We start from the raw sequence: 13,061 nt of genomic DNA, 5'->3' as shown, positions 1-13,061 counted from the left end.
CAATCGCAGCGTGCGCTCTGTTGTCGGCTCAGGTCAGTAATAAAGAGCCAGCAACAGCAGTGTCACAATACCTGGAGTTCAGAGACCAGTGACGTCACTTGCGGGGGCGTCATGTAGCAATGATGGACTATGCACATTAGGACTAGCTTGTCCTCAATTGTGGGCGAAACCTTGCCCTGAGGTCAAGGCCTCTCCCCAATCTTTCTCTGATAAGGAAGAGTGTTATTGTCGTCAACTAACAGTGGCGAGGAGCAGGGCCGGCTCCAGGTTTTTGAGGGCCCCGGGCGAAAGAGTCTCAGTGGGCCCCCCCTTTAACACATATCACGATTCATGATCGCATATAAACACAGCCATGTAGTATATAACACAGCCCAGGTAGCATATAACACAGCCACGTAGTATATAGCACAACCCACGTATCATATAACAGCCCATATAGTATATAGCACAGCCACATCATATATATATATATATATATATATATATATATATATATCTAAGGGTTTTTCCCGTCTGTCTGTCTGTCTGTCTGTCTGTCTGTCCTGGAAATCCCGGGTCTCTGATTGGTCGAGGCCGCCAGGCCTCGACCAATCAGCAACGGGCACAGCGACGATGATGTCATAAAGGACGTAGACATCTCACGTTTCTGATTCAGCGACGGGCACAGTATCGACGTAGATGTTATAATGATTGCCATGGCGACAATGATGTCATAAAGGTTGCCTCGACCAATCAGCGACGGGCACAATCTGCCGCGAATTCTGGAATCATCATTGTCCATATACTACGGGCACATGCATATTCTAGAATACCCGATGCGTTAGAATCGGGCCACAATCTAGTAGTATATAACACGGCCCACGTAGTTTAAAGAACAGCCATGTAGTATACAGCACAGCTCACACAGTAGTACATAGCACAGCCCACACAGTAGTACATAGCACAGCCCACACAGTAGTATACAGCACTGCCCACATAGTATATAGCAGCCCAGCTGCCCATGTAGTATATAGCAGCCCACGTAGTATATAGCAGCCCAGCCCACGTAGTGTATAGCAGCCCAGCCCACGTAGTGTATAGCAGCCCAGCCCACGTAGTGTATAGCAGCCCAGCCCACGTAGTGTATAGCAGCCCAGCCCACGTAGTGTATAGCAGCCCAGCCCACGTAGTGTATAGCAGCCCAGCCCACGTAGTGTATAGCAGCCCAGCCCACGTAGTGTATAGCAGCCCAGCCCACGTAGTGTATAGCAGCCCAGCCCGCGTAGTGTATAGCAGCCCAGCCCGCGTAGTGTATAGCAGCCCAGCCCGCGTAGTGTATAGCAGCCCAGCCCGCGTAGTGTATAGCAGCCCAGCCCGCGTAGTGTATAGCAGCCCAGCCCGCGTAGTGTATAGCAGCCCAGCCCGCGTAGTGTATAGCAGCCCAGCCCGCGTAGTGTATAGCAGCCCAGCTGCCCATGTAGTATATAGCAGCGCCACTCACTCAGGCACTGATAGGAGCTCCTCCGGAATCTGCCTCATAAGTTCAGCAGCACTGCAGCCAGCCATGGGCGGAGTCGGAGATAGCAGGAGAACGTGCTCTCTCCGCCCACAAACAGTCACACTGGCTGCCTTCTCTTAACTCCTATGTGTGCCTGCCTGGCTGCACTGACTGAGTGAGAAGATGCTTGTGTCAGAGCTGGCACATAGGGGTTAAGAGAACGCAGCCAGCAGTGACTTTGTGGGTGGAGAGAGCACGTTCTCCTTCTCTGCTCTCCCAGCTGTATCTATGACATCTATATCATGACATCTGTATCTATGACATCTGTATCTAGGGCCCCGGCATTTGCCCGGGTGCTGACGCCGGCCCTGGTGAGGATGAGCATCTCCTGCTTAGTAACTGGGTATACAAAAAGGCGATCAACCACTCAGGTCCCTGGCTCCTTAAAATACCAATCTGCTGTGTCCAGGAACTGGGTATTTAGGGCATGCCTTAGTTGCAGATACCTAAAGAAAGCGTATCTGGGGATTTGATAGAGCTGTTGATGTTGCTCATAGGAAACAAGAACACCCTGGATATATACCTGTGTCATTGTCTACTCTTGACCCAGAAGTTCGACTAAAACTGAGGATTTAGGGAATGTAGCAATTCAGGACGAGAACTGTTACGCCATAAGGGGGACTTGCCTACTGTGTTCTCAGAATTGGAAAATCTTGCTGATTCCCCACATTTGAACCACGAGTCTGTTATTGGCAAGAAGAAGTGTGATTATTACTGTGGTGCCTCCAAAACCCACCATAGTCTCTCAAGACTCGAGCTGTGCACCAGGTGGTGGTCAGAACTAGGCAAATAATGATCTGTAGAAAGCGAAGTTGGCCAGCTGTGTAGTGTAAGAGGAGGTACGGGAGTGCCACACCTGCCTCATCTCTGGACCCTGAAGAGCGGTCCGTTTCAGTTTGAGCCCCATGTGAAAGATGCTAAAATTGCATTGATCATGGCAGACCTTGTGTGGGATTATGGATGCTAAATGTTGTGGTGCATACAGGAATTTATGGAGGATATGTTGATGGCATTGATTCTCACAGTTACTGACAGAGGGAGGGCACCCCATGCTCTAATTATTTCCCTCAGAAATGACGAGACATATTTAAATGGAGTTGCGTGTGATTTCTTGCTATGTGTATACCTAGATATTTAAAATTGTATACTATTCGTAGGATGCAGAATTCATATCCTTCTTTCCATCCCATAGTGTTGATGGATTTCTGCAAGCTTAGTTTTTGGCCAGAGATCCAGCCAAATTCATCAGTCAGATCCATTACCAAAGACAGTGTAGCTCTAGGACCGGCCATAAACAGGACTAAATCATCCACGTGTAACCCCAATCAGTCCTCACAGGAACCCACTTTAATCACTTGATGACAGATCCTGACAACTAGTGGTTCCATGGTGATGGCAAACAAAAGGGAGAGGGCACCCCTGTCTGGTTCCTCTCTCCAAGGAAATCAACAAAGACATAAAACCATTAATCGGGACCTTGGCTTAGATTGCTACAAGACTGTAATCCATTTTCTGAAGCCTGGGTAATATCTCATTTTTATAGATACATTGGCATTATTAACCTAGGAAACTGTATATGATCATTTTAAAATGCCATGTATAAATACAGATGTCACAAAGATGTCAAATACAAAAAACAGAGGTCCGACCTCCTAGGACAGAATTCACAAAGTGAACACCAATTAACTAGTAAATAAAGGGGGGGGGGGAATGGAATTGTGAATAAAAATTAACCTTTATTGTAAATTACCACATTGTAAATGAAATTACTATACATCGTAGAGATTTACTTTGGATCACAGTGTGTGTGATTCTTTTATAAGCACCACTGTGATCCACTAGATCCCAAGTGATTTGATCTCAGTTATAGAAAATTGATGTGAAATAGAGACCCAGCCATTGGCCCTAAAATTAGAGGCTGGATTCCGATTTCACCCGTAGGCACTCAAATATTCTAATAGTTTGATGTTGACAATACTATTAACCATATACCATACCATATATGGTATATTTATTTCTTAATTATTACTGATTCTGAAAATCTTGTAGTATAGGGAGCCCCTTGATTTACTACATCTACAGGTTAGTGGTCACCTGATGTAACTACCAGACAGAGGGGTAATAATTGATTACACTGTAAGGGTACTTTCACACTAGCGTTTTTTTAAATCCGTCACAATGCGTCGTTTTGCAGAAAAAACGCATCCTGCAAAAGTGCTTGCAGGATGCGTTTTTTCCCCATAGACTTCTATTGACGACGGATTGCCACACTTCGCATCCGTCTTGCGACGGATGCGTCGTGCTTTGGCGGACCGTCGGGAGCAAAAAACGCTACATGTAACGTTTTTTTCTCCTGACGGACCGCTTTTTCCGACCGCGCATGCGCGGCCGGAACTCCGCCCCCACCTCCCTGCACCTTACAATGGGGCAGCGGATGCGCCAGAAAAATGCATCCGCTGCACCCATTGTGCAATGCAGCAAACGCTAGCGTCTGAATCTCTCCCCGGCGCATTGCGACGGGGAGATTCCGACGCTAGTGTGAAAGAAGCCTAAGGTATTAGGTACCCTCGTCTTGTAGTTCTAATTCCACCATTTTTTTCTTCTAGATAACAAAGCGGACGGCCAGATTGGTTGCTGAATGGCAGTGTGTTGGCTTTTGCCATGGTGTATTAAATACTGATAACATGAGTATTGTAGGAGTCACTATTGACTATGGACCTTATGGTTTCTTGGACAGGTTAGTAATAAAGTCAAGATAAAATAAAAGGATTTTCTTGTCTGCTAATGACAATGGCCCTAACTCCAGCACTGTCTATCCTCCAGGTATGACCCTGAGCACATCTGTAATGGCTCGGATAATATGGGACGCTATGCTTACAACAAGCAGCCAGAGATCTGCAAGTGGAATTTAGGGAAACTTGCTGAAGCCTTGGTTCCCGAGTTGCCTATAGACATTAGTCAGAAAATACTTGAAGAGGAATATGATGTGGAATTCCAAAGACATTACCTGCAAAAAATGAGGAAGAAGCTGGGTCTTATTCATGTCAAGCTTGACGAGGACAGCAAACTAATCTCTGATTTCTTGGACACCATGAACCTTACAGGTGAAACTTATCACTTACTACACCCATTAACCTTCAAACTGGTCAATTGTTTGACTATAAATTACAAACCTGTGTAATAGAACTATTTGCATAGATTTATTATGAAGCAGGGTGGTGTTCTGGACCTTTTTTTTTTTTTTTTTTTTTAACTGTGCCACAAAATTAGGATCAATAACACTCACCCATGGTTATCTGCAAGGTTCCCAGGGGACTGATGGGCTCTTTGCACTTTACTCTTCTGCTACCATATATTCTATCCAATATGGGTCTCAATAGTCAGTTATAGTGAATTGAACATGTACCTATGAATTCCAGAGATCGGTACTGGACTTATTCAATTTTATTTAAAGAGATTCTCATGGCTTATTCTTTTGACACAAGACTTTGATTAACTTTGATTAACTAGCTGAAGAGCCCAGCATTGCCTGGGCATAGTAAATATCTGTGGTTAGTTATAGCACCTCACTTCTCTCATTTTCCCATCACGTCTCTCATTCCCCCCTAACATTTGTCATTTTGACCTCACATCTGTCATTTTCCGATCACTCCACTATTTTCCCTCACTCCTCTCATTTTGCACTCACACCTTTTCGTTTTCACCTCACACCTCTCATTTTCCCCTCAGTATATACGTTTGTCATCTCTTGTGTATATAGTATATACCTGTGTCATCTCGCCTGTATATAGTATATACCTGTCATCTGCTCCTGTATATAGTATATACCTGTCATCTGCTCCTGTATATAGTATATACCTGTGTCATCTGCTCCTGTATATAGTATATACCTGTGTCATCTGCTCCTGTATATAGTATATACCTGTGTCATCTGCTCCTGTATATAGTATATACCTGTGTCATCTGCTCCTGTATATAGTATATACCTGTGTCATCTGCTCCTGTATATAGTATATACCTGTGTGTCATCTGCTCCTGTATATAGTATATACCTGTGTGTCATCTGCTCCTGTATATAGTATATACCTGTGTGTCATCTGCTCCTGTATATAGTATATACCTGTGTGTCATCTGCTCCTGTATATAGTATATACCTGTGTGTCATCTGCTCCTGTATATAGTATATACCTGTGTCATCTTCTCCTGTATATAGTATATACCTGTGTGTCATCTGCTCCTGTATATAGTATATACCTGTGTGTCATCTGCTCCTGTATATAGTATATACCTGTGTGTCATCTGCTCCTGTATATAGTGTGTACCTGTGCGTCATCTGCTCCTGTATATAGTGTGTACCTGTGCGTCATCTGCTCCTGTATATAGTGTGTACCTGTGTGTCATCTGCTCCTGTATATAGTGTGTACCTGTGTGTGTGTATGTATATGTATATATATGTATGTGTATATATATATATATATATATATATATATATATATATATATATATATATATATATATATATATATATATATATATATATATATATATATATATATATATATATAATATAATTTGTCTAAGGGTTTTTATGTCTGTCTGTCCTGGAAATCTCGCGTCTCTGATTGGTCGAGGCCGCCAGGCCTCGACCAGTCAGCGACGGGCACAGCATGGCGACGATGTCATAAAGGTTGCCTCGACCAATCAGCGACGGGCACAGTCTGCCGCGAATTCTGGAATCATCATTGTCCATATACTATGGGGACATGCATATTCTAGAATACCTGATGCGTTAGAATCGGGCCACAATCTAGTATAGTATATATGTGTGTTTGTGTGAGTGTGTGTCATCTCCTCCTGTATTAGACCTCGTTCACACGTTATTTGGTCAGTATTTTTACCTCTGTATTTGTAAGCTAAACTGACAGCCTGATAAATCCCCAGCCAACAGGAAGCCCTCCCCCCTGGCAGTATATATTAGCTCACACATACACATAATAGACAGGTTATGTGACTGGCAGCTGCTGTATTTCCTATATGGTACATTTGTTGCTCTTGTAGTTTGCTTATTAATCAGATTTTTATTTTTGAAGGATAATACTAGACTTGTGTGTGTTTTAGGGCGAGTTTCATGTGTCAAGTTGTGTGCCGAGTTGCGTGTGGCGACATGCATGTAGCAACTTTTTGTGTGTCGAGTTGCATGTGACAGGTTAGTGTAGCAAGTTGTGTGCAGCAAGTTTTGCGCGTGGTGAGTTTTCTATGAGGTGAGTTTTGCACGTGTGGCGAGTTTTGTGTGAGCCTAGTTTTGCATGTGGTGAATTTTGCGCATGGCAAGTTTTGAGTGGCGACTTTTGTGTTTCGACTTTTATGTGGCGAGGTTGGTGTATGTGTGGTGAAATGTGTGCTGAGGGTGGTATGTGTTCAAGCACGTGGTAGTGTGTGGCGCATTTTGTGTGTGTTCATTTCCCCGTGTGTGGTGAGTATCCCATGTTGGGGCCCCACCTTGGCAACTGTACGGTATATACTCTTTGGCGCCATCGCTCTCATTCTTTAAGTCCCCCTTGTTCACATCTGGCAGCTTTCAATTTGCCTCCAACACTTTTCCTTTCACTTTTTCCTCATTATGTGGCTAGGGGCAAAATTGTTTGGTGAATTGGCATGCGCGGGGTACACACACACACACACACACACACACACACACACACACACACACACACACACACACACACACACACACACCTATTAGATGCGCCTTGCCTGGCTCTTGCCCTGTAGCGGTGGCAAGTGGGGTTAATATTTGCGGGGTTGATGTCACCTTTGTATTGTCAGGTGACATCAAGCCCACAGCCTATAGTTATATGGTAAATGCAGTATTTTAATTGAAAGACACAGTGCTTTAACCCCTTTACCCCCAAAGGTGGTTTGCACATTAATGACCGGGCCAATTTTTACAATTCTGACCACTGTCCCTTTATGAGGTTATCACTCTGGAACGCTTCAACGGATCCTGAAGATTCTGACATTGTTTTCTCATGACATATTGTACTTCATGATAGTGGTTAAATTTTTGATATTACCTGCGCTTATTTGTGTAAAAAATGGAAATTTGGCGAAAATTTTGCAATTTTCCAACTTTGAATTTTTATGCCCTTAAATCAGAGACATTTCACACAAAATACTTTAAAGTAACATTTCCCACATGTCTACTTTACATCAGCACAATTTTGGAACCAACATTTTGTTTGTTAGGGAGTTAAAAGGGTTAAAAGTTGACAGCAATTTCTCATTTTTACAACACCTTTTTTTTTTTTTTTTTTTTTTTTCAGGGACCACATCACATTTGAGGGGTCTATATGCTAGAAAATACACCAGGACACCTGGTGACACCAGGAATTTTTGGAATGTTTAAAAAAAAAAAAAAAAAAAAAAAAAATGAACATGTAACTTTTTTTCACCAAACATTTACTTCAGCTCCAATTTGTTTTATTTTACCAAGGGTAACAGGAGAAATTGACCCTAAAAGTTGTTGTACAGTTTGTCCTGAGTATGCTAATACCCCATATGTGGGGGTAAACCACTGTTTGGGCACATGGCAGAGCTCGGAAGGGTAGGAGCGCCGTTTGACTTTTCAATGCAAAATTGACTGGAATTGAGATGGGACGCCATGTTGCGTTTGGAGAGCCCCTGATGTGCCTAAACATTGAAACCCCCCACAAGTGACACCATTTTGGAAAGAAGACCCCCCCCCCCCCCAAGGAACTTATTTAGATGTGTTGTGAGAACTTTCAACCTCCAAGTGTTTCACTACAGTGAGGTCTTGTTTTTTTGCGAGACGAGTTGACGTTTTTATTGGTAACATTTTCGGGCACGTGACATATTTTGATCGCTTTTTATTCCAATTTTTGTGACGCAGAATGACCAAAAACCAGCTATTCATGAATTTCTTTTGGGCGAGGCGTTTATACCGTTCCACATTTGGTAAAATTTGATAAAGCAGTTTTATTCTTCAGGTCAGTACGATTACAGCGATACCTCATTTACATCATTTTTTTTTTTATGTTTTGGCGCTCTTATACGCTAAAAACTACTTTATATAAAAAATAATTATTTTTGCTTCGCTTTATTCGGAGGACTATAACTTTTTTTTTTTTTTTACGCTGATGACGCTGTATGGCAGCTCGTTTTTTGCGGGACAAGATGACGTTTTCAGCCGTACCATGTTTAGTTATATCCAACTTTTTGACCGCATGTTATTCCACTTTTTGTTCGGCGGTATGATAATAAAGTGTTGTTTTTTGCCGCTTTTTTTTTTTTTACGGTGTTCACTGAAGGGGTTAACTAGCAGGACAGTTTTAGGGTATGTGCACACGCTGTGGATTTTGCTGCAGATCCGCAGCGTTTCCGCAGCAGTTTCCCATGCATTTACAGTACCATAGAAGATCGGAGGAAACAGGAGTATTTAGGGTTAAAAAATAGTAAGCTTTATTACAAAAACATATCAAGTCATATAAATATATTCCAAAAAGTGATACTAAAACCGGATGATGTGCCAGATCAATAGCGCCACCTATGCCCCAATAGTACATAATACATAGTGAGAGGTAAAGGGGAAAGTATGTTCCAAATAAAAAAAAAAAAATATATATGTTCTGACCAAGTGGTCAGAAATGTGCAAATATGCAGCAGGAACAACACTCACCAAAGGATAGATGGGGAAGTGGCACTAGATCGCATCCAAGAGCGCCCCAACGTACGTTTTGCTTTTTAGTATGTCAGCTTTATCAAGGCTGATATACTAAACAAGGCTGACATACTAAAAAGCGAAACGTACGTTGGGGCGCTCTTGGATGCGATCTAGTGCCACTTCCCCATCTATCCTTTGGTGAGTGGTGTTCCTGCTTCATATTTGCACATTTTTGACCACTTGGTCAGAACATAGATATTTTTTTTTTTTTTGGAACATACTTTCCCCTTTACCTCTCACTATGTATTATGTACTATTGGGGCATAGGTGGCGCTATTGATCTGGCACATCATCCGGTTTTAGTATCACTTTTTGGAATATATTTATATGACTTGATATGTTTTTGTAATAAAGCTTACTATTTTTTAACCCTAAATACTCCTGTTTCCTCCGATCTTCTATGTTTATATGGAGTGGGGTAACTTTGTTCCCTATGGCGTAACTGTACGCAATATCTAAAGCATTATGTGGTTGTCTGGTACCCTGTTTATATTTACAGTACCATGTAAAGCAAAGGGAAATGAAATCCGCAGTGCACATGCTGCGGAAAATGCTGCGCGGAAACGCAGCGGTTTATTTTCCGCAGCATGTCAATTCTTTCTGCGGATTCCGCTGCGGGTTTGCCCCTGCTCCAATAGAAATCTGCAGGTGAAAACCCGCAGAGGAAACCGCGGTAAATCCGCAGTAAAAACCGCAGCGGTTTTTCACTGTTGATTTTGCAAAGCCGCTGTGGAAAATTCCGCAATGGAATCCGCAGCGTGTGCACTTGGCCTTTATAGGTCGGGTCGTTACGGACGCGGCGATACTCAATATGTGTACTTTTATTTATTTTTTTTTTTATTTAGATAAAGAAATTTATTTATTGGAACAATATTTCTTTTTTTTTTTCCTTTATTTAGGATTTTTTTTTTCCCACATGTAATTTATTTATTTTTACTTTATAACATTGCGCCGGGGGGGACATCATGTTATAGTGTCAGATCGCTGATCTGACACTTTGCAGTGCACTGTCAGATCAGCGATCTGACGGGCACTGCAGGGAGGCTTCCCGGCGCCTCTCTGAGCAGGTGTTGAAAGTCACCTCCCTGCAGGACCCGGAAGGAGCCCCGCGCCCATTTTGGATCCGGGGCCTGCAGGGAGGAGACGCTCGGTACAACGCGATCATACCGAGGGTCTCAGGTAAACACGCAGGGAACCCCTTCCCTGCGCGATGCTTCCCTATGCCGCCGGAATGCTGCGATCATGTTGGATTGCAGTGTTCCGGGGGTTAATGTGCCAGGAGCGGTCCGTGACGGTTGTCAGCTGCGATAGCTGACACCCGGCCCCGAGAGTGCGGCTGATTGAGTTAGACGTACTATTCCGTCGGTGGTCATACGGGCCCATACCACCTCGACAGGATAGTACGTCTAATATCAGAAAGGGGTTAATAATCTTGATTAAACCATACTTATCACCTCACCTAATTACACCGAAGCCCTCGATCTCCTGTAATAAAACTAAAATAAAAAAAACAACAAAACTGTCACGCTGCTAGCGGGGATCTCACAGAGGTCACCATAGTTCAACCCGGCTGGAAACGGAGCCTCAGTGACTGGACGTAACCTCAATAATGTCACCACCGGTCACTGAGGCTGTGCTCAAAGCCGCTCAGTCACCAGTGGTTCTCAGCCTGGACGGTCGCATCTTGGCATCGTCCAGGTTGAAAACTGTTTATCCCCCAGATATGGATTATGGGGTGGGACAGATCTATTCTTGATAACTAGCCTTGCTGAAGCTGACAGCTGAGGGTTGCAGCCCCCAGCTGTGAGTTTTGCCTGGCTGGTTAGCAAAAAATACAGGGAGAACCTTCAAGAAAGACTGAAACAGAGGTCTGTCAGATTGGATAGTGGTGAAATATTGCTAAACTATGCCATTAATATGGAATAAAAGATCTTACAGCTGTGATCTCCACTGATCACTAGAATAAAGTTATCGGCAGCTCTCAGAAAGGACAACTCCCTGAGCGAGCAGAGCTGACAAGCCAAAGTGCTGGGGGGGATTGGTGGCAAAACCTATCTACCTAAATGTTCTTTAACACCAGCTATTATCATTCCTCTTGTATAGACATTTCATTACATGGATGATTTTTTTTTTTTTTTTTTTTTTAAAAGGATCCGATTTCACAAATACTTTCCGGGTCCTCAGCAAGTTTTCTGGAAGTGCTGGTGATATAGATGGATTCGTGAATATCATAACTGAACAGTGTGCTAGTATGGAAGAACTGAAAGTTGCTTTTAAACCAAAAATGGATCCAAGGTAATAATAATAATAATAATAATAATTTTTATTTATATAGCACCAACATATTCCGCAGCGCTTTACAAATTATAGAGGGGACTTGTACAGACAATAGACATTACAGCATAACAGAAATCACAGTTCAAAATAGATACCAAGAGGAATGAGGGCCCTGCTCGCAAGCTTACAAACTATGAGGAAAAGGGGAGACACGAGAGGTGGATGGTAACAATTGCTTTAGTTATTCGGACCAGCCATAGTGTGTGTAAGGCTCGGGTGTTCATGTAAAGCTGCATGAACCAGTTAACTGCCTAAGGCTGGGTTCCCATTGCGTTATGGGACCGCGTTAAACGGACAGCGTTGCACGGCGAAATTAACGCCGTGCAACGCGGCCGTTAACGCGGCCATTCACGCTAATGGGAACGCGCTTCACTAGCGCGTGCCATGTTCGGCACGCGCTAGCGACGCGCCGGTGATTCCTGGCGCGCCGCGGACGCTGCTTTCAGCGTCCGAGGCGCGCCCGCGGTCCGTTCCCCGCTCTCGCAGATCGGGGATCTGCGAGAGCGGGGACGTTACCGCGACCCCGACCGCAGCCCCATAGAAAACATTGCGTTAGCGCAATCCGCTAGCGCTAAACGGGTTGCACTAACGCAATGTGACCCTAGCCTAAGTATGTAGCAGTACAGACACAGAGGGCTATTAACTGCATAAAGTGAATGAGAACATGATGCGAGGAACCTGATTGTTTTTTTTTTTTTTAAATAGGCCACACAGGGATCGTTAGGTTTAATGCATTGAGGCGGTAGGCCAGTCTGAACAAATGAGTTTTTAGGGTACGCTTAAAACTGTGGGGATTAATCGTATTAACCTAGGTAGTGCATTCCAAAGAATCGGCGCAGCACGTGTAAAGTCTTGGAGACGGGAGTGGGAGGTTCTGATTATTGAGGATGCTAACCTGAGGTCATTCGCGGAGCGGAGGGCACGGGTAGGGTGGTAGACTGAGACCAGAGAGGAGATGTAGGGTGGTGCTGAGCCATGGAGTGCTTTGTGGATGAGGGTAGTAGTTTTGTACTGGATTCTGGAGTGGATGGGTAGCCAGTGTAAGGACTGGCACAAGGTAGAGGCATCGGTGTAACGGTTGGTGAGGAATATGATCCTGGCAGCAGCATTCAGGACAGATTGGAGCGGGGAGAGTTTGGTAAGAGGGAGGCCGATTAGTAGAGAGTTACAATAGTCCAGACGAGAATGAATAAGTGAAACAGTAAGCGTTTTTGCAGAGTCGAAAGTAAGAAAAAAGCAAATTCTAGAAATGTTTTTGAGATGCAGGTAAGAAGAGCGAGCCAGTGATCGGATGTGGGGGGTGAATGAAAGGTCAGAATCAAGGATGACCCCAAGGCAGCGGGCATGTTGCTTTGGAGTAATGGTGGAACCGCACACGGAGATGGCAATGTCAGGCAAAGGTAGGTTAGTAGAGGGAGAGAACACGAGGAGTTCAGTTTTTGACAG

General features: G+C 43.9%; 1 protein-coding gene across 1 annotated transcript in view; it reads left to right on the top strand.

Annotated features, from left to right (window-relative positions):
• LOC138676075 (protein adenylyltransferase SelO, mitochondrial-like) overlaps positions 1–13,061 on the top strand; it is a 35,998-nt gene that overhangs the window by 11,600 nt on the left and 11,337 nt on the right. Inside the window, exons 4-6 of the mRNA XM_069764936.1 lie at positions 4,144–4,274; positions 4,361–4,641; positions 11,429–11,573. Coding sequence (XP_069621037.1) covers positions 4,144–4,274; positions 4,361–4,641; positions 11,429–11,573 — 557 coding nt within the window. The remainder of the gene's footprint in view (positions 1–4,143; positions 4,275–4,360; positions 4,642–11,428; positions 11,574–13,061) is intronic.

Source organism: Ranitomeya imitator, chromosome 4, assembly GCF_032444005.1.
Source record: "Ranitomeya imitator isolate aRanImi1 chromosome 4, aRanImi1.pri, whole genome shotgun sequence".
Classification (NCBI taxonomy): Eukaryota; Metazoa; Chordata; class Amphibia; order Anura; family Dendrobatidae; genus Ranitomeya; species Ranitomeya imitator.
This window is presented reverse-complemented; position numbering and strand designations above follow the sequence as displayed.